A 20,079-nucleotide genomic window follows, 5' to 3' on the forward strand; every position below is an offset into this window, starting at 1 on the left:
TATTACGTGCTTTCACGACCAGGAAGATTTTGATTACCGGTCCCAGGCTAGTGATTAAAGAGCATTTCAGCTCCTGGAACAGTCTGAACAAAACCCACGGAGCTAATCTCCTCCCCTGTCACCCAACCTGGCAGCAGCGGAGTAGCCTAACGAGCCTGCAGCTCTCCCGAGATCCGTCACTTCCCCAGTTCCTCATCTGTCAAGCAGGGAGGCAAAACGTACTCTTTTGGCACAGTACCTGTTTTGGGGTCTTCCCACAGAGCCGATATCTTCGCAACGTACGGCATAGATTTCTTCCTGGGTCCTGATTTCAAGAGGACGGTGTCTCGTACCCGGATAATCTCCCCGTCTCTCTCCACAGCCTGATAGCTCTTGCGAACAGCTGGCTCAGGTTCATTCTACAGCATTGGCACACAGAAGAAAAAGCAGCCCAAGCAAACAGGCATAAAGTTACTTTATTGTTTGCTGGCTCGATCCAAGAATCCTTTGGTCCTGCTGTGAACTAAAAGCTCTCAGTAGGCTTAGACAAGTCAAGTGCTTCCACTCCAAGAGAAGCCATCACCATAAGACCACCCCTGGCATCCCTTTTCCCACTGCGTTGGTTTACGAAAGCAAAGATCAGGTCAAAACAACTACTCAGGGCATTCATAGGTAAAGAAAGTTCAGTAGGGAATAGCATCCAAGTGCTTGCAGTTCGTATGTGGCCACCTTTTTCAAACAGAACACGAGATAAAACACAACTATTTCTCTTGTGTTGTACTGGCAGGAAGGAACAGCTCACCAACCGGACAGCAAGTCTCACAAAAGCATGCATCTGTGAAATTAATACCCTTATTTCAAATTAAACCAAGAACAATTGCTCCTTCAATTATGCAAAAAGACCCTCCTTCAGAGAAATCACCATTTTATCTGCCTACTTGTGCGTTTTCCTCATATCCGAAGGCACTGGAAGCTAGGCGTATTTTGAATGCTCTGTGTTTCTTTGATATAAACATCGAAAGAAAGCAAATAAAAAATGAAATGTTTCATACGAACAAGGCAGGCAGCAGCAGTGAGGCAGTGGTGTAAAGCTTTCTGTAACAAGGCTGCTGGCATTTCCTTAGTACCTGCTCATGTTACAAAAGGATTGCTTTTAGGACCATGAGCTTTATTTTTTCATTTTTGCTCTGAAAACTGAGTTCAGAATGCCTGAGCAGGATGGGTTTAGCCTTCTGCCAGATCGTCCAAGCAAAATGGGAAGCATTCTGTGCCAGGACTTCGGGAGAGTAATGGTGTGCCGCCCCTCTCAGGGCATCACGGCCTGAGTGCAGGGTGAAAGAGGCCCATCTCCAGCTTCCACAGGCTTCGTTCTCCTACAGCCCTTGCTACCCGTGTGCAGCCCTGAGAGCTGAAGCTACAAACCTGGGTGATGCTCGCAGCAGCTCAAGGTCGTGCCATCACACCAAGCAGCTGCACAGATGTGTCTGCCCAGGCCACGGCTCCCCTTACTGCTGACATTTACTGAACAAGCTTACAGGAGCTACCTTTGGACAACTGATCCTTAGAGCAAGGCTAAACCATCCCTTGTTTTCTCAGTGTTGACCTAACCCAGGAGGAAGAAGCTGGAGATGATCTCTGTAAGACGGACTCACAGGTGCCACCCTCATAAATGCCAGAGTGTTCATCACCACAGCATTTCAGCTGATGCTAGCACAGGAACAGCAGGTTTTCCTTCCTTTCCAAACCTCCCATCACGCAAGGCAATGTAGGGTGTGCGAGAAAAACAGAGCCAACAGCTTGGCCTCAAAGCCCAGCCAAAGGGCTGCTGACTCACAACGTGTCCAGGTTTTAGAAGACATCAAGTGACCACCTCTGCCTTGGAGCAAGACCCCAAACCTTCCCAAACCTCCAGGACCTCGGTAATATGAAGATGCTCAAATGGATTTGGAAAAAAATAAATGAGGAAAACAACAAAATGAACAAAAAACCAGTGCTCCACAGACACCTACCACGACGTAGACGGCCTTCTCGCAGGCTGTGCCGACGGGTATCCAGCCGTTGGTGGCCCGTCGCCGGCTGATGCGCTGCTGCTTCGGGTGGCCGTGGCCGCCCGCCGCCTTGCTGTCGGAGGCGTGGAGGCAGCCCGTGGTGTTTCGGAGGCCGGATTTGGAGCCGCTGGGGGGCTTTGAGCTCTGTGGACATTCCCGGGCCATGGTCTGAGGGTCGGAGTTGGGGGTCTGCAGGTGAGGAACGGGTTCTGCAGCTGGCGGCACGCTGGGTACAGGGCATCCTGAGAGCGGGTGGGCAGGTGACGCAGGGTGCCCTGCCACGGGGATTGTGAGGTTCAGCTGGTCCAGAGACTTGCAGCCTTCTAAGAGAAGGGAAGAAAAAGAGGCACGAATGTCATTTGAAATATAAGAGGACTACAAAACCAAGGCTGTCCCAAAGCACCACCACCGTCCTCCGAAATTCTCTTTATTGCATTACAGCAGCAAAGCCCCTTCACGTCGTAATTTCATTTTGCACTGTCACAGGATTCTAAAAGCAAAGATGTTTCTAAGCTTGTGATCCTCCAATATGTTGTTGCTGATGACACTGCACTACAACAAACCCCCCTGAAATCCCACCAAGTCCTGCCAGCCAGTAATACACATCAGACTGGCCAGTGTCCAAAGCGCTCCAGCCTGTCAATATGTATAAAGGAAATAAAAGGCTTATCAGAGTGATGGGAAGGATTAAACCATGCTAGTGGCAGAAGCCAGCTTCCTTCCAGAAGCTGAATTCAAGTAATCAGGGGAAAAATGAGAAGATTCTCCAAATTAACTCCAGAAATATGAAAAAACGTGGATCAAAACTACACGAAATGATGCACGGGGCTGCCTTCAGCAAAACCGCACCCCCAGGGCAGAAGCAGTGACCACGACAGGTAACTCGGCTGCTTCTGCCTCTCAGAATCAGCCTGGAACAGCTCACACTGCTCCAGGAGTCCTAAAACAAGCCCCAAAACCAGGCTGAGGCCAAGAAAAGAGCAAGTGTGATCTGCGTTACCTCATGTCAGCAGGAAGACAATCCCCAGACCGAGACATAACACGTCCCTATCCCCTGCATCCAAAGGCATGCTTTTAGTGGTGACTGAAAGAGCAGCTGAGGGCAACCTCGAGGAGATGCCTCCAGACTAGAACGTGACCTAGCAGGTCTGCGGGAGCACGCTGCTGCACAACAGAGAGCTGCTAAAGAACATAAAAAGGTAATAAAACCCATGAAGTTACCGAGCTCCAGCTGAACAATGGACGAGATCCCCCTGCAATAAGGGGAAATGAGCCTCCCTCTCTACGAGGGCTGCATTGAAGCCAGTGGTGAACCGCGGACCCGAGGGCTGCTGTGGGCATCGCTGGGGTTTGCTGACCCCGAGCAGCAGATGCCAAAGCAACTTTGCCGGTGAGACGTCAGGGTGTGAGTTCAGGAATCCTGCCTGGCCTCGGCGGGCACAGGACCTGCGGAGCAGTGAACCACCTCTTCCCTGAATCCCCTCTTCCCTGTTTTGCTCACAACAGGCTGCAACTTGAACACGCCACCTGAGACAGATATGCCCCATGTCACATATCGTGTTGGATCCACTCGTACCGACACTCTCAGATGGGAGCCTGGCGCTTCCAACCGAGTAATCCTTTAATTCCCTAAACTAACCCACTTGAGGGAAGGCTGAGATTTCAGAGGCAGACCTATAAAAACCAACTCCTAAGCACAAACTCCTGTTAATATTCTGGGAGCCTGCAGAACAAAGTCTAAATTATTCTGATGCGGAGACTTTTAAGCCCAAGTTGCTCACAGGAAGGAACTGGGAGCCCGCGAAGCATTTACACGTACAGGCAGCTTTAACCCAGAACGCGCTGCATCCAAAAATGTGCTACAGCAGGAAACGATCCTGCTGCTTGCTAATCCACGTTGGGAAAAGATCAGAGCAGCAGGGTGACACATCGCTGGTAAATACACACCCTGGAACTGCTGCTGCCAGCTCCGCGAGAAGCCACCGGGTTTTTGCAGGGAGGGCTGAACTCAGAAAAAAGCCCGTCTGCTTACTCGGAATCGGGGGCAGCAGCATGCAAACTTTCAGGAACGAAGCAGGCTGGCATGACCTCGGGGCACCAGGCAGGGAGGTGTCAGACGAGAACACGCTGCCGAGCTGGTTGTCTTGCGATCGAAAAGGCATCCAAGCTGCGAGGGAACGCCGCCTAGCCCCTGCCGTAGGAAGCGGCACTACGACAGCGGAGATATTTAGGGAAAACGGAAATTATACTTTGACCAAACGCTCCCGACTTTCAGCAGCTTCCTACAAGGGAAGACGACAAAGCCTCGCTCAAACCCAAACTTCATCCGCCTACCTGGAAATCTGTTTGGGGTGGCTCAGTCGTGCCTCTTCTGACTCGAACGCGTGCCCGTGGTTAGGTGAAACGCTAATGCTTACACCCCCAGCAGCCGAGCAGCAGCTCTGCCTGCACATCGCACCATTTGGAAGCGGCAGCGGTGCCTTGCTTGGTGACTTGGTGACTTTTACACCAAGTCCTGGTGTCTGGTGACCACAGCGCAGCGATCCAGTTTTAAGTATTTCAAAAAGATGTTTTTCAATAGCAAAGGCAAAGCTCCGAGATAAAGCCTGCTGAAGGACAAAGCCTGAACAAACGAACTGGACAGAAAACAGCCAGGCAAACAACTACCCCACCTTTACACTGCCACTCACCCCATTTCGGGGCCTGATTTTTCCAGTTTAATAGCAAACACAGCACCGCTATCCGCCGAAGCAACGATCTACCAGCACTTACATCACTGCAAAGAAATTCAAGCATCGGTCCAACCAGTAGACTCAAACTGAATCACAGCTCAGCCCTGCCAGATCAGATCGAATGAAACCTTAAAAGACTGCATCCCCTGCGCAACTTTTACTGGGAAGAGTCTGACAACCAAGGCAGCGCTTGCTTCTTCGCGCTGCTCTGCCAGGATGCTTCGGTTGTGAGAACAAGATTTTGGGACAGGATGGGCAACACAGCCTGATGTGTTTCAGACCCTCTGCTCAGCAGCAGACAGCGAGAAGCCTTGCAGAGCATCTAGGAACCGAAACCATGGATTTTACACAGGGCAAAGCAGTCAACTCCAGCATGACAAGCCCTCGGTCACCTCCTTGCTGCCTAGATTCTTTCAGCGCTTCCACGCTTTCCACACCAGTCAGACTTTTCAGGGGGCTTTTTAGCCTTTCTGGGCTAAAACTGGGGGAAAGGGAGGTGAAACACGGATTCTTTCTGATGCCAACCTTTGATGAACCGTGAGACACCTCCAGTAGCCACTGTGCCCAAGCAGCCCTCTTCTCCTAGGAATGCCAACCGAGATTTTGCTCGCGCTTTGCACCTTACCTGCTGCAAAAGGCATTTTGTAGGGGTAGCTGTTCCGTCCCGCGTGCACGCTGCTGATCCTGCCCTCCGGCACGTGCACGACGCCGCAGACGCTGTAGCTGTTAATAGCCGTTCCTTCTCCACAGCAGTACGGGGAGTTGCACCAGTGGAGGGGCTGGAAATGAGCACCCGATGGCAAGGAGCCCGGTGATACCAAGAGCCCCTCACAGGTCGCAGACTGCGAAAGCTCATCCTTGGGGTAAACCGAGCAGTGAGAGTAGCCACTGTATCCACTTTGGCCATAACAAACGTAAAACCCGTTCAACGGAGTCAGATCTGAGGACTCATAGAGACATCCACAATCCGTGTGATTCCCGGGAACGGGCAAGGGAGGGAACTGCTGCACGGGAAAGGAAGGCTGATGAAATTCCTGCTTGGGAGTTGGGGATTTCTCTCCGGGTCTTCCATACTCAGGCTTCATGGAAGCTTGTCCACCCATGAGCAAAGGCAGTCTGTGGTAGAAACTCTCTGTGCTAGCATAGGAGCTAGACAGTGACTCGTAAGGGACAGGTTCAGCCGTCCTGTAGAGCCTAGAGGAGTCCCGCTGCTCCGCTTTCCCGAAAGCGCCCAGGGTAAGCCCCCGCCAGCCATGCTGGCCTTCCATTTTTAAGCTCGCTGCTTCCTTTTTAGACTTGACGCAATTCTTCCGACTGGCTTTGGCCCACTTGAGCGTAGATTTTGAACAGTGGTTCTCGGACTTGCCCTCCCCGTCTGATTTACTCCTCTGCTTCAGGGGCTGGTCCTTCTCGTGGGTCAGCTTCAGAAAGGCCACAGCATTCAGGCTGGCCAGTCTCTTTGGGGTGGGATGATAGGGGATGGTACCATCCTCCCTCTTTGTCCCATCATCAAAGACCTCATCCAGTGAATGCTCACAGCTACTGCATTTCTGACTGGGCTCGTGTCGGTTTTTGCCTTTACCTGTTTTCACAGCTGGTTTCTCCAAGGCAGACCAGTTGTCACCAGCTTTGCAATGCAAGCTCTTGACCGTACAGTCTCCGGCAGCTTTGGCGGAATCCCTCCGAAAGCGCCTGCCAGACAACAAGCCATCGTCCCGCTCAAAAAGCAGATTGTTCACAGCCTCTGCGTTCAGTGAGGCCAGCCTACGCTTCCTGGGCTCCGAAGGAGCGCTGTCAAGGTCTTCGTCTGTCCCCGGATAAGTTATTGTGCACTTTTCCCCAGACGAATCACTCTTCCCCGCTCCCACGGGCTTAACTTGTTCAGCAAAAAAGGTAGGTCCCAAGCCCTCCACCCAACTGGGAAGGTCCTTTTTTTTGCAGCTCTGGGTCTCCTTCGACAGAGATCCGGCCACATCCTCCAGCCTGGTGAGGAGCACTTTGCAGGTCTTTTTGTTCACCGAAGGGAGCAGGCGTCTCCGCAGCGGGTACGTCTTGCGGACTTCCTGCAAATTCTTGCTTTTGTTCGTCCCCGCAAACCCACTCGGACCATTGGTGCTTTCGGTGGCATCCCCGTCCCTCTGCTCGCCGCACTCTGCCCGTGTCCTGTCCATCCTCCCGCTGCCTGGGGGGGACGAAGCCTGGCCAGCAGAACCAGCTGGATGCTTCAGAAGGAAAAGTTGTTTCTTCCGGGCATGCGTCATAGGATCAATGTCCAATCCTGAGAACGAAGAGAGAAAAAAACACATCCGTTAATACCGCTGAGAGGGACCCACCTCCTCACGAAGCACCGGCTGCCGATTAGGAAACACTCGAGCCAGCTTGTTTCTGCACAGAGCCGAGTCTTTTTGGGTGACGGCCAGTTAAGCCAATTAGGAGACAGGATGCAATGAGCTGCGGTTTAATATTAAGCCATAGAACATGGCAGTAATTAAAGGTGAGGTGCTGACGGCAAGTGTCACAGGAGCCAGGAAAACCAGGATTTATCCAGAAAGCCGATTCACCAGCTCCCAGCCCAAACGCATGCCCCGCTAAGCCGATGCTGTCTCTGCCACGTTACAAACTCTCATCAAATCTACCAAAGCTCATCTGAATCCCGATCCAGGCTAGGCACAGAAATAAATCCCAGGTATGTGATTGCTTGCGTGTTGGTACAGGCAGGCTGTTTCATTGTCATTTTCTGAAACAATTAGACAGAAGAAAAACAAAAAAGTCCACCTACTCACATAAAAAGTAAACGTGGGTCTATTAGGTGGAGATCTGCCAACGTTAATAAAATAAATACATGCAAATCCCTATACAGGTTAGGACCTGGCTACCTGTTGCTGCTGTCGTTCCCCACAATCGCATTTTGTAAAAGCTGCGGACTCCCAACAACCAAATCACCACGTTTGGCAGAGGCTTGAGCAGATATCCCAGGCTCTCAAAAGAGGAAAGGAATTACTTAGCCGTGTCATTCCTGACTTTCCATCTAGATGGTACGCCAAGACACCGTTAAAACAGACACAAATGTCCAAAATACAAGAACGAAGAGATAAGCATCTGCCTGCAGGGCTGAGCAAACCACCTCCCAGTGCCCCGACAAGCTGCTGCCCGGCCGGCCCCACCGCCTCCGGACTTTCCCAGCCAGGTAAAAAGTTAAAGAAACGGTCCGGCTCCGATTTACTATAAGAGGGAACTTTTCCTGCCAGTGCAGGAAGGCCTCGGAGGAGAATGGCTTGCCCTGAGCTCTATGCTGAATGCCATGAAAGGGTGCGAGTTTGCAATAACCACAAGCATTGAAAAAAAAAAGTCTAATTGAGTTATGTTGGAACAGATTTAACACAGCCTGTATCTGAGCACAGGAAACAGCAGCAAAGGGCGATCGCTTGCATTTACTGGTATTTATGAAGCAGTCAGATTCCCTTTATTGGGACCAAAGTGCCAGCCTTCGCACCAGCATCCGCTCAGGAGCCGTTTGATGTCCCCTGTACCAGGTATTTACTTGGCTGCAGCACCCCACGATTGACACGATCGACTCTGGCCTGCTACTTGGAGGCTGGCTAATTAAAGCTACTGCATCTGTAGCGATGAGAACAAAGCTACCAAATTACAAGAACTGTTCATTTGATATGGCTTAATCAAGCTGATAATTAGATTATCTATTTGAAATAAGCCCAGTGTGTTTTAATTGACTTGCTTATGTATGCATTAACTAAAAGAAAACCAGGAATTGAAAGCCACTGTGGTTTGCACGTTGCTTTTGCAGATGTCAAAGCCTTCCTGAGATGTCTTGGAGTGCCTGAACCCTTTACACCCCGTTATGCACAGGATAACTCCTCTGGCTACTTCCCAAACTGGAGTGCTCCATGGGGAGCAAACATTTATGTACATCCGTGGTTTTTTTTTCTGATAAGCAACACAGGTTCTGGAATTTAGGAAGATGGTTCATCAGTTCAGACAGACAATTTCTCCCCAAATCCGAATAATTCTTGCACAAGCAGCTATATTAACCACAGCCAACCTTGGGAGTTAGCAAGAGGACTTCTATTTAAAAAATAAAATGCGCAAACGAGGTTTGTCTCCCAGCCCATACAGACCAGTGGTTTCTTTGCAACTCCAAACCTATTTTCTGCTGTCCCCAACAAAAGACTGGACCTCTGGCAGAAATGCTCAGCAGAGAGGGGAAAAAAATGAACCAACTGTGGCTTGCCTTAAAAACCAGCATCAGCTGCCCCATCTCCTCGAGCTCTCATTGCTCTACTGAGAGCAGCGGTCGTCTTCTGGCCACCACTCCACATCCTTCACTTGCAGAGGCTATATAGCATATCAGCGTTTGAAAAAGAAAGGGTATCTCTTAAAAACAGAGTACTTTAGACGTGACTTTGTTCAAACCAGACCTGCCCAAAAGATAAGAAGAAGTTTGGTACAGGTTGAAGGAAGGGAATTTCTCCACCGATGAAGTGGAGAATCATTAACATCACGGCGGCTGCCTTCCCTGTCGTACCCCATGGGGAATGCGCCAAGACAAACAAGAGCTTAAATAAAATATCTTTTCCAGAACCTAAGTTCTGCCTTTAAGTTATGATACTCCAGATGAAAATGGCATTTTAATACACACATTTCCTCCAACTGCAACAAAAGCACCTCCCTCTCCAAAGCTCAGATGTGAAATCTGCATTCTGGTGCAGAACAGGTATCACTGTCCTGCGTGCTGTAGCGTATTTCCAACTACTGCTGTACACCAGCTTTCATCACTGACAACTGCAACCGGAATGTCAAGAGAAACACTCGAGTTGAACACAGAGATGACATTAGAGATATCGAGTCAAAAATGCATTAAAGTGTGAAGAACACAGAGATTCGACGCGATCCTTTTTAAGAGTTGCGGTCGCGTAAGCTCTTTGACACAATGAGTTCTTAGGCACAACAGTAATCAAGCCATCACAGGCTTTTTATTTATTACTTCTTAGTAGAAGGAGGCTACGTCTGCAGAGATCTCCTCCTTTTCATCTGGTCTCCAAGTTTTCTCTCCCCCACTCCGAGCTCAGCTGCTCGCCTCCTACAAACCACTTATCTGCAGATGAAGAACTAAATATCTGGAAATTTGTGCAAAGACAAAATAAGCAAACCCCACACGTTTTGGTATCACGGCCATACAAATCCTTTAAGCAACAGCAAAGAAAACATCAGCTCCATCCAGCAACACTTCCACATGACTGTAAACCCTCCGAAATCCAGCTTTATTGAGGAAACACCAGGCTACCCGCAGAAATACAATCAAAGTTAAGTAATGCTGACTTCTGTATTTGCTCCCTCACAAATTTCTGCAAGTTCCTTGGATAAACAAACCTAATCAGCCAAGTTTCTCCCCAACCCGCTCGAGCATTCAGTTTGGAGACCAAGAGAAGCTCATTTTTCCAGATCACACCCCGCTAAAAACCTCAAGTCAAAAATTAGGTGAACTGTGTTTGTTTTCAAAAGCATGACTGCATCCCATTTGCTCTGCAGTAGCTCAACATTATCAGTAAAAATAAACTGATTTTAAGCCCGTAAGTGGTCACTTACGAAGCATGGTTCAGAAGGTTCAGTTTCTACAAAGGTAACTTCCCTGGGATATTACCACGATAAAACAACTGCCACGACCCACAGGGCAGCTTGTTGAAGCTGGAGTGTTGTTTTTTTATTCCCTTTTTCTGACATAATTCTCTAATAGAGGTGAGAACAACCAGGTTGAGCAACTGGAATGAATTTGGTTATTCTAGAACAACGTGCAGCGTGAATTTATTGTGACTGATGGCAGGGGGTGGACAATACCATCACCCGGCTCCATATCCCACAGAAGCCACCTGCAACATTTTTGGTCTGGTCCTCAAGATCACTTTTGGAGAAACTCTCTTACCATCCCACTGAAGGCACTCTCAGCCCAGAGAATTGGCTGCGTTTTCCAGTTGTCTGTGATCTGTCGGACACGGGTGCAGAAAGGGCCAGGAGGATCTGCTACGAGACCACCGCAGCGATGCTGCTGCCAGTTTTGGAGAGGTACCACGACAGGAATGAAGAAAACGAGCCCGCTAAATCAGCAATTCATCCACATTATGGGCACGCATCCAGAAACAAGCAGTCTTACTAGATTGCTCCATTGAACAAAAGTCATCTTTCACACACAGGACCAGCAAGAACTCATTCCCTGCCTACCAAATTGCTTGCATTACAATTGCTGTGGGGCTAGTCCTGCTCACTCACTTCTCAGCAAAAGTCCTGAGTACTGACTTACCTGGGATCCAGTAATCCCTTCTCTCTGCCCAGCATACGGCACAAACAGAGCTTCTGAATGCTGCTTGAAACTGAAATATCCGACTATATATCACGCCTTAAAAATCAGAGTCACGCAGAGCTTACCGAGAGCTCTTATCTACAGCCAGCACTCAATGCAGCTGCCAAGGGGGAGCGTCAGGGCTGCTTGTCCCCTTTCCACCTCTGTATGGCTTCATGAAGCAAAGAGGAAAACCCAACTGTGCCCAGAAGTCTCCAGGAAATCACGATACAAGCTGAAGAACTGAAAGTGAAGATACTTACGGCAGAACCACCCCTCTCCTGCTTGCAGCTGAGGAACTGGATTAGCAGCAAGGAGACGGTGATTTATAACTGCTAGAAGTGAAACAAGTTTGGCGGAGCAGCTTGGTGTAGCCGGCTGCATCCAGAGCCCAACAGGCATTTTAAAGCTAGCTGCAGTCGCTCTCTCCTTCCTCAAACTGGACCAGTTCGGAGAAATTATACCGGCAGCTGCAGAACCCTGATCCGACTGCAGAAATTCAAAACTAAATGCAGCGGTCTCGTTTTCTGCCAGAATAAAAGCACGACCCAAACAGCAAAATCAGAAGAGAGTTGATGCCTCATTAGCAGGAAAATAAGCAAGTGTGTTAACAGCTGCATTTTCTGTAATCATGCAGCTGTAGCATCTGTCTCTTCCTCTCCATCACTTGATTGCAAGTGAAATTAGAAGAAACCAGTCTGGGACTACCCATTCAAGCACCATTTCCCTTCCAAAGCTTCACTACAGAGACGCGCTCGTTCCAAGGAGACGATGCCAAAAGCACAGAAATCTAAAGCTTTCAGAGCTTCTAATCCGTTTGGCACTTCAATAACATACAAAGAGTTACGACAACAGGAATCTTCCTCTCTGCGCACGGCATTGTGCTGTTGACTTTCAGCCCTTGTCTACTGGAAGAAGTTATATTCTTTTAAATTGGTGCAGCTTACACTGTGACAACAACCCCATAACTGCAAGTGTCTGGAGGATTGGCTCCTTTCTCCCTGCTGCTTTTAAAGTCGAATCACTTTCGGTGCTATAAAAGACGCGTTGCATGAAGGAAGCCTCCCAGGAGCTCTTGGAAATCCGGGTAAAGCACAGAAGCGTCAGGTATCCCAGGCTGAATCGCCTAAATGCTGTGCGAGTCCCACGAGCAGGAGCATCCTTTCAACCTCAAACATTTAGAAAAATTACAATCGTTACGGGCTGCAATTTGTCTTCGTGGGGTCCAGCCCTGATCTGTCTCTGGAGGCTCATCGAAAGCTCGATCACCCACATGCTCCAGAGAAAACTGTTTATACAGAGCTCATTATCCTGCAGAAAAGGCTTGTTTTTCTCTCTCATCAACACAACCCTCACCATTTGCCAGCACCTCTCGAAAATGAGGTGAAGACCGCACCAGCTGATGCAGTCGGTGCCTCTAGCTTCAGAAAGGCAAGCATGGAGGGATCTGGGGTTTCCTTTACCTCCTGCACTGTCCAGAGAGGATCTCCAAGCTGCCCGGGCTGCTCGCTCCCCTCACTGGTCCGACAGAAGTAATTATGCCTCGGTTGTGAAAGCCGGTGCTCCAGGCACATCGCTGTGTGGCCCGTGATGAATTACAGTGCTGAAACAACTGCAATTATCAGTGGATGCTTTAAACCAGGGGCGCTCTACCTGTCTGAAAGCAATGGCAAGCTGCGAAGGAAACATGCCGGGGTGCAGTCCCTGCTTGCACAGCTGACCACTTGCATAAACATGAGCCAGACCTGTTAATACCCCAGCAGAGAAGTTGCACGGCTGATTCCTTGGGAGGGCCTGTCCTATTCTTGATTATCTGGTTTCAGATCTTGCCTAGTGGCAGTGCTCCGGAGCACTTTGCAGGGAAGCCAAAATGAAATTTCTCTGGCTGTTCTCACACTCTCCGCAGCCCCAGCAAGGACTGCTTGCAAAAGAGGGAAAAAAAAAAAAGGCAGGAAAAAAAAATGGAAAAAGGAAAAAAGCTGAAACCTGACAGCACCACAAAAGAGCCCAACGCACTGGAGCCTTCCCAGCATCCAGAGCAGGAGCAGAGCCCCGGACAGACACCCTGCGTTACCAACACCACCACACGGCTTGCCCTGGACAAAATGGCCCTTTTCAAGTCTCCAAGGCAAAAGTGGACTTCAAAATTCCCTGGCCAAAGCAATTTGGAAGCCCAAGCACTGGCAGGGAAGGCATCTCACGCCTGCTTCATCTCCCCTGCCCCTGCTAACAGGCTCAGCACGGCTGGCAGCAGCATGGAAGCTCGTGCTCCCAGGGCTGTGTTTCACTGCACAGGTACGGCCACAGCTCCGGGGAGGTTGGGACTCAGATTTGTACCTCTTTTGGCAAAGAAAGGCACCTGCTTTTGGAGAGGAGATTGTATCAATCTGCTCGGTTAACTACCGTCATTCACAGAATAGGTTTTTCCATTTGCAAGTTGAACTAAGCAGTTTATCCCTATCTACCTGGGCAAGGTCAATTCTTTCAATACCAGTGGAAAAGAAATGCGTTCGAGTATGGGGGAGATTGGAAAGATGGCTCCTTGACATCAGTGACAAAGCGCGTTATTTGTGGAACTATCACGGTGTCTGGGAAAAGCACACTCCTTTTCAGAAAGGCCCTGTCTTTTCTTTCCCTGTTCCTGATGCTACGATACCATATTTTGTATCACATTTTCAGCGAAAAGGTACCGCTCGGGCTGAATATCCAGTATATGCTGTACTAAAGGAGAAGCGCAGGAAGTAATGCACGACCCAAGCAACCCAAACATCAGTCACCAAAACCAGACAGAGCCCCACAGCCGTGGTCTGTTCACAGGCTTGAATTGAAGACCGATGTTTCCGAACGTGAAGCCTTCACTCATCACCTCATAGCACAAGCACGACCAACACTTGCAAAAACCACTTCCTATGGCCTGTAAGAACTAAAGATTTCCACCGCCAATAGTTGCCACAATCCTGATTGTGACCTGACCATAAAGCACTATTCTTCTGCACATCCGCAGAAAGTTTCAGTGTTTTTGCTGTTGTTTACAGCCTCCCCAAGCAGCGGACAGAAATCAGCCCGGGGCAATTTAGAGCAAGGGCAGCCACAGTTTCATGCCTGCTCTCTCAAGAACAGATGCAGAGCTGTGCTAACCTACAAGCAAAACTACCCTAAAATTCCATGGGGACTTCAAAAAATAATCAAAAATCAGAAGTAATCAGAGATCGGGATGTTGCTCTGTCCCCTTCGATTCCTCAGAGAGGTACAGAACAACATCCTTCCTCACTCAGAGGCATTTCTTCTGCCTTCCAACAGGTTAGAGAGGAACGTACAAGGATGCCAATGAAGCTTTGAGCTATCAGACATCTTAAGGGTGATACAGCATCCAGCTGCTCCTGCTCAGCATCTCCATCCCGCAGTCATCCCCTCCTACAAGGGAGCCTCTCAGCTGCACCAGCAGGAACCGGTGGCCACCCTAAAACTCACGGCCGGTAGCCACCAGCTTTGGATATTTTCTCCGAACTGTCTGCTCGTGCACAGAGCAGTTCAGGGACCCTGGGGAAAAGTAACACGCAGCCATGTCATTAAAGATACAAGCAAACAAACACACACAGAAAGCCAGCCCCTGCCCAAACAGAAACCATTTCTTTGCCAACGCAAACGCTGTAATTATTCCCGCAGTGCAAAGCCTACCATCGGCTTCTCACCTCTCAAAACTAATCTTTTTTTAAAAAAAAACAAAAACAAAAACCAAAAAAACCACAAGGACTGTGAATAACCAGCCCTGAGCATGCCGCTGCAATGAAGCCCAGGGATGGCAGAGGAAATCCCTGGCGTCTACAAGCGCAGGAGATGCACTTGTGCAGGTGGGGTGGAGATCAGGCTCAGCTCGTCTCAAGGCTGAAAGCTTCATACCAAGCACTCGAGCCTAAGAGAGGTTTTGACACTCTGCCTTCGCTGCATCATTGCCCAGCGCGGTGCTTGTTAGGGTTTCCTTTTAACGAAGGCAAGCAAGCTACAGGGATCGAGCAAGGGGAGCACCAGGAAAGCCGGGAGGGGCGCCACCTGAGAAACAGGTGAGACAAAAGTTTCCAGATTATTAAAGCAAAGTTTTCAGTAGCAAGCCCAGCCTGAGAGACATCTGCATTTGAGAAATCATCACTCGATTTCTCCTTTTACACTGCTTTGACACCATGAGTCAGAAATATCGGATGCTCATCCCCGCCCTGCCATCCACAGCAGCCTTACAGATCCTGCAATTCTCATGAAATACCCCAGAGATCGTCAGCAGCAACCACTACTACATATAAAACACTAGACGCGCTGAATATCCCTTGTTTACAAAGACTTGCCTACTAGAACTTTAAATAGGTTCGGCGTGAAGCTGCCTACATGACAGCTACGCTAACAGCACCCAGTACGATGCCTATAAGTAGCTTGAAAAACCAAGCAAAAAATATTTCAAGAGCTTTGACAGTTGTGTTTTTAGAAGGAGCACAAGCTTTGCCAATCAAGTTAATCAAGGTTTTTTAAAAAAAAACAAAAAACAAGCCCTGCTCATCTGATTTTCCATATATGCAAAACGCAAACTAAATTCCTACACGGCAGAAGGCTGAGTCTGGTGAAATATCAATCATGTGTCACTTTGCTCAGATCGCTCTGGCACCGTTCCTGCTCACACGGACAAAATGGAACAACAAATTATTTCCAAGATGCTATATTTTGAAGAACAAGGTGTGAGATTTTTCTAAAGTAAATATTAAAGCTCTTCTATATATCAGCATCACCCTCTCCCACAAACACTTTAGCAACTTCCTCCAAGCTGCTGAGCTTAAATAATTCGAGGTGTGCCGCGATTTCACGTATTATAGGCGCATCTGCAAAACCGTGCCGCCTTTGGGGACTTCGAGGGCAGGTTCATCCCTGCCAGCTCCTCTCCGTTTTGCCTGGCTGTCACTGCCATCCTGTCTCTGGACCTGGGCTTGTCCCCTCTCGGGTAAGTCTGCCTCCACAGAGGTCTCTATTCACTCTCTTAACTCCTTCTGGAAACTGTCAGCAGGACACCCTTGAGATCTAAAGGCAGCAAGTTTCTACTCAGCACGCTCAGAAATTGCTTTAGGGGAGGGAAAAAAGCAACACAGGAGATTCAGGGAAAAGCAGGGCATTCCTTCAGTATAACGTTTAGTTAACCATCAGACCCAAAATGCACCTAACAAGTACATTTTTATTTCCCCCTAAATAATTTCACCGTATTTTTGTAACTTCCGAGCATCCCTCGAAATGCGGAGCCCCACCTCAGCACCTGAATCCTTGGCGCTGAGGCTCCTGGTACTGACTCTATCAGTTATAATCCCTAAGGGGGGTTCAGAAGAGAAACTGGATTTTTAAATTTACAACATGCATGTTTATAACCTTGACTTAAACTTACAGAAGCCTTAAGGTCAGGCAGGCAAAAAAAGCCTATGTTAAATACCAAGTTCGTGTAAGGTTTTAGAGGATTCCTGTGTTCTGACTCATCCCTAGCTGAAGCACCCTGACCATAACTACCTCTTCAGACTAAAACTGCAATCTGAATGTATTTTCAGTTCTAGGGAAGTCCTTAAGACAGCATTGTCCTTCATTTGGAAGCACCTATTGTTTCTACACAATTTGTTCAGAAGCATTGTACGACTTCAGCCCTGGATCGCTCTGTACGAAGCAAGCTGTCCGTAAAGCTGATGCTTTCCTGCCAATGCAGATGTCGCCACTGTAAATTTTGATCCCTCTTTATACTCAGAGCGCAACAGACAACTCCCACTGGCATCCACGTAACCCAACGCTCTCCTCACCGCGTCCTATGCGCTGCAGCGCTGCACGCAACGCTAAGCGGAGCTTACACCTGGAGCTGAACTTTCTGCCTGTGAACTTACTCCTGGAAAAGTAGGTTGGATGGAGCTGAAATTTAGGCTATTCTCAGCACATCGGACAGAACTTGTGTGGATCAAGAAACTAGAAGCTACAAGAAAGGAAGAACAGAATGTTAAGACACTGTACCTAATCGTTTCCACCCCAGTACCTAAAAATGGTAAGGTGCCTATGCTTCATTGAGAAGCAAACCCACCTAAAAAAATCTCTACAGAAATATTTGTATGCATTTAAAAAGGTACATTGGTTTTTGTTTTTCCATAAAATATTGTCTCAATTAATACCACCCACAGAGGTGTATATCCATGCGTATTCCAGCACCCCAGTCAAACCACCAAATGTACCCCAACTTACTGCAATTCTGCCCCGCTCCCCTCTTTGCAATGCAAGCGCACAGCATTTACGAGTGAATACAAGGCAGGTGAGAAAGTTCCTCTTAAAATTTCACAGCTCATCTGCTTTAATGAGCTAGGTCAGTCAAAAACATTAGCCCAACCAACGGGTGCTGCAACACCTCCTGATTTCTCAACGGAGAACAAGCTTCATAATTCCTGTGTTGGTGTCAGGATGCCCACCTGTACAGACAAGGGATTTTCTGCCGTCAGGTGTGTGAGGTTTTTTCTTTTTTGTTTTAAAGAGCAAATTGGCTCTCCAGGAAGGTAATTAGACACTGAAATACGCGCTCTGCTAAGGCAGCAGGTAGACAGGTAGGTGATGGTTACGGACTCGAGGGCTCAACCTGCACGTGGAGCACACTGGAAATCTGGATTCGTACAAGAAACAGAGGAGATTTTAGGTTTGAACCTAATGTTACTAACGTCTTCATCAGACCAGCCCCAACCTCCACCAGCCGCTAAGCGATTAAAGTTAATTGCTCGGTCATTACACTTTTCATTACTAAGCAATTAGCCCTTCAAGGTTTTAAGTGCCCAGCGTTGGCTCTTTGCCGGGTTATTAGGGGTCTGGGGTAGGCTGGGGAAACTGGAGCATCGTGCTCGGACCAAGCACCGCGATGCCACGGCAGCTCCCGGCTGAGGCAGAGGGACCTCCACCCCCTGCACAAACCTAACGGGCATCATTAGAGCCCAGGAAAGCAGGGGGATGTGATGCCACAGGTCCTGAGCAGGGCTGGCAGAGCTTTCCTAACCACCAGCAGCCTGCACTTCCAGGGAAGCCCATTTAAGTCCCATTAGGAGCTGGCCCCACTCCTCCATCCTTTACCCGCGTCGTTAGAGGTATGTATTTAAGTGCACGCGCGTGCTCGCACCCAGGTTTGATCAGTCATGGCAACAAATATCCCCCTTAAATGGACCGGACAGCATTCGCAGACCCGTGCTGGGAGAGATTTGTTTTATATCCCCTCATTAACTTGCATTTATCTACCTACACAGGCGTGACACTATTTGGCCATTTAAAGAGGGAGTGATTAAACGAGCTCGGCTTTCGGTGCAAGAGGTACGAGGAGGCGTTCTCAACACGGCAAGCCATGTAACCACACCGAAGCACTTTTCAGGTTGTGTTGGATCTTGCACAGCTGGAAGGAAAGTCAGACTTTTAAAAAGAACCAGGAGGAATTAAGAACAATGAATAAATTAAATGCTCCGTCCGGAGAGTTCTGGATTGAATTATCTGGAGCTCCGGTCAATGAAGGTGCCCCCTGTCCCACAGGGACTCTGTGAGGTTGTGCTACGTGACCTGACCCAGAAAGCGTGCCCTAAGAGCTACACGTGCACAGGCCCCGCTAACGGCAGTTGTCTGCAAGGAGAAGTATTTGGGAATCATCTGTTTAATCTGTCTGGTTGCTGCCACTTAATCTGGTTAGCGCTCCGCAGGAGGAGCGGAGCGCTGGGTGTTGCTCCTCAATTACTCTCCGGCTGCTCCCTGGGACATCCCCAGGAGCCAACAAGGGATACGCGGCCTGAAGAAAACTGCTGTCGGGTAGCCTCAAACATGGCCTTTTCCCCCAAACTTAACAATTGAGCACCAAAACACAAGACATAGCAGGCTCCCTGAGGGCAGGCCTGAGACCATTCAATATTTTATTAGCAAGTCAGAGGCTCACCTGCAGGCAACGCTTGGAGAGGGAGCAAGCAAGTCTTAGACAAGCAACGGGTCCACAGTATTATCTTGATGGGCCAGAAAAACATTTAAAAATATTTTTAAATGCCCATCAATAGGGACAAATCCACAACTTACAGCCCAGACAGGCAGGAGCGAAATCATGATGAAAGCGGCCAGCAAGGTGGCACTTAGCAGCTGAGGTTTATTGAGGAGCACAAGCTGAGTGAGTCAACAACATCGTGCTGTTGTGAAAGAAAAGCAAACATCGTCCTGGGGTACGTGCCCAGGAATGCGGGATGGGAGCAGGCTCCGGCTCACGGCTCTGCGCCGCGTCCAACACGGGATAAGCGAGGCAGCACCGAGGGACGCAAAGCGACTGGCAAGGGGAGGGTGTAAGGGCTGAAGTCATGCAATTAAAAGGGTGGAGAAAAAAAAAGCCTGTAACACACAGAACGGCAGCATGGCATTCTCCAGGGGATACGGAAAGGACTTATACTGTGCCAAGGGAGATTTAAGAAGATTTTTCCTACATCTTTCCTTCCTGCTGGGCTAGAAAAAGCATCAGACTGCCTGAAGAAGTTCAGGCTGAAGAGAAGGTTAAAAGAATATCCGTCAGCAACCTTTCGGTACAACTCATCCCCTGCCGCGCAGCAGGGCTACGACCACCCCAAGGTCCTTTTCTGCACCTGATGCTGCCACGGGTACGCAGCAGCAGGGGCCGTGCAGTCAGGACAGGTGCCCAAAAGCTCGGCTGTGATTTTCACTGTCTTGTTTTAAGAGCGCACACGTTCGGCAATGCAAACCACCCTCAGATGAGTGGCGAAGGAACGTAACTGAGAGGTCCTCTTTGGAAGCACAGAGCTTTTAAGCAGTTCAGCCTAGCTGTATGGAAACATCCCAGGTGCCTCCGACTGGATTTTCAGGAAGGCCCCCTGAAGTCAGGCTCTGGCTTCAAAACATCTAAGTGTGTTAGGTAGGGACAAAAACCCCACAAGCGCTACACAAGCTGCTCTTCTCA

General features: G+C 49.0%; 1 protein-coding gene across 2 annotated transcripts in view; it reads right to left on the reverse strand.

Moving 5' to 3' along the window:
- The window catches only part of BAHD1 (bromo adjacent homology domain containing 1), a 62,219-nt gene that overhangs the window by 33,044 nt on the left and 9,096 nt on the right, over nt 1-20,079 (reverse strand). The window contains exons 1-4 of one of the 2 annotated variants that reach the window (XM_083836714.1): nt 17,355-17,485; nt 5,385-7,037; nt 1,989-2,350; nt 239-398 (exon numbers count right to left, since the gene is read on the reverse strand). In XM_083836714.1, the coding sequence (XP_083692840.1) occupies nt 239-398; nt 1,989-2,350; nt 5,385-7,037; nt 17,355-17,400 (2,221 nt within the window). In that variant the 5' untranslated portion in view covers nt 17,401-17,485. Of the gene's footprint in view, nt 1-238; nt 399-1,988; nt 2,351-5,384; nt 7,038-17,354; nt 17,486-20,079 lie in introns of those variants that run through there. The other variant, XM_083836715.1, reaches the window with a different exon arrangement.

This window comes from Anser anser (assembly GCF_964211835.1).
Source record: "Anser anser genome assembly, chromosome: 5".
Taxonomy (NCBI): Eukaryota; Metazoa; Chordata; class Aves; order Anseriformes; family Anatidae; genus Anser; species Anser anser.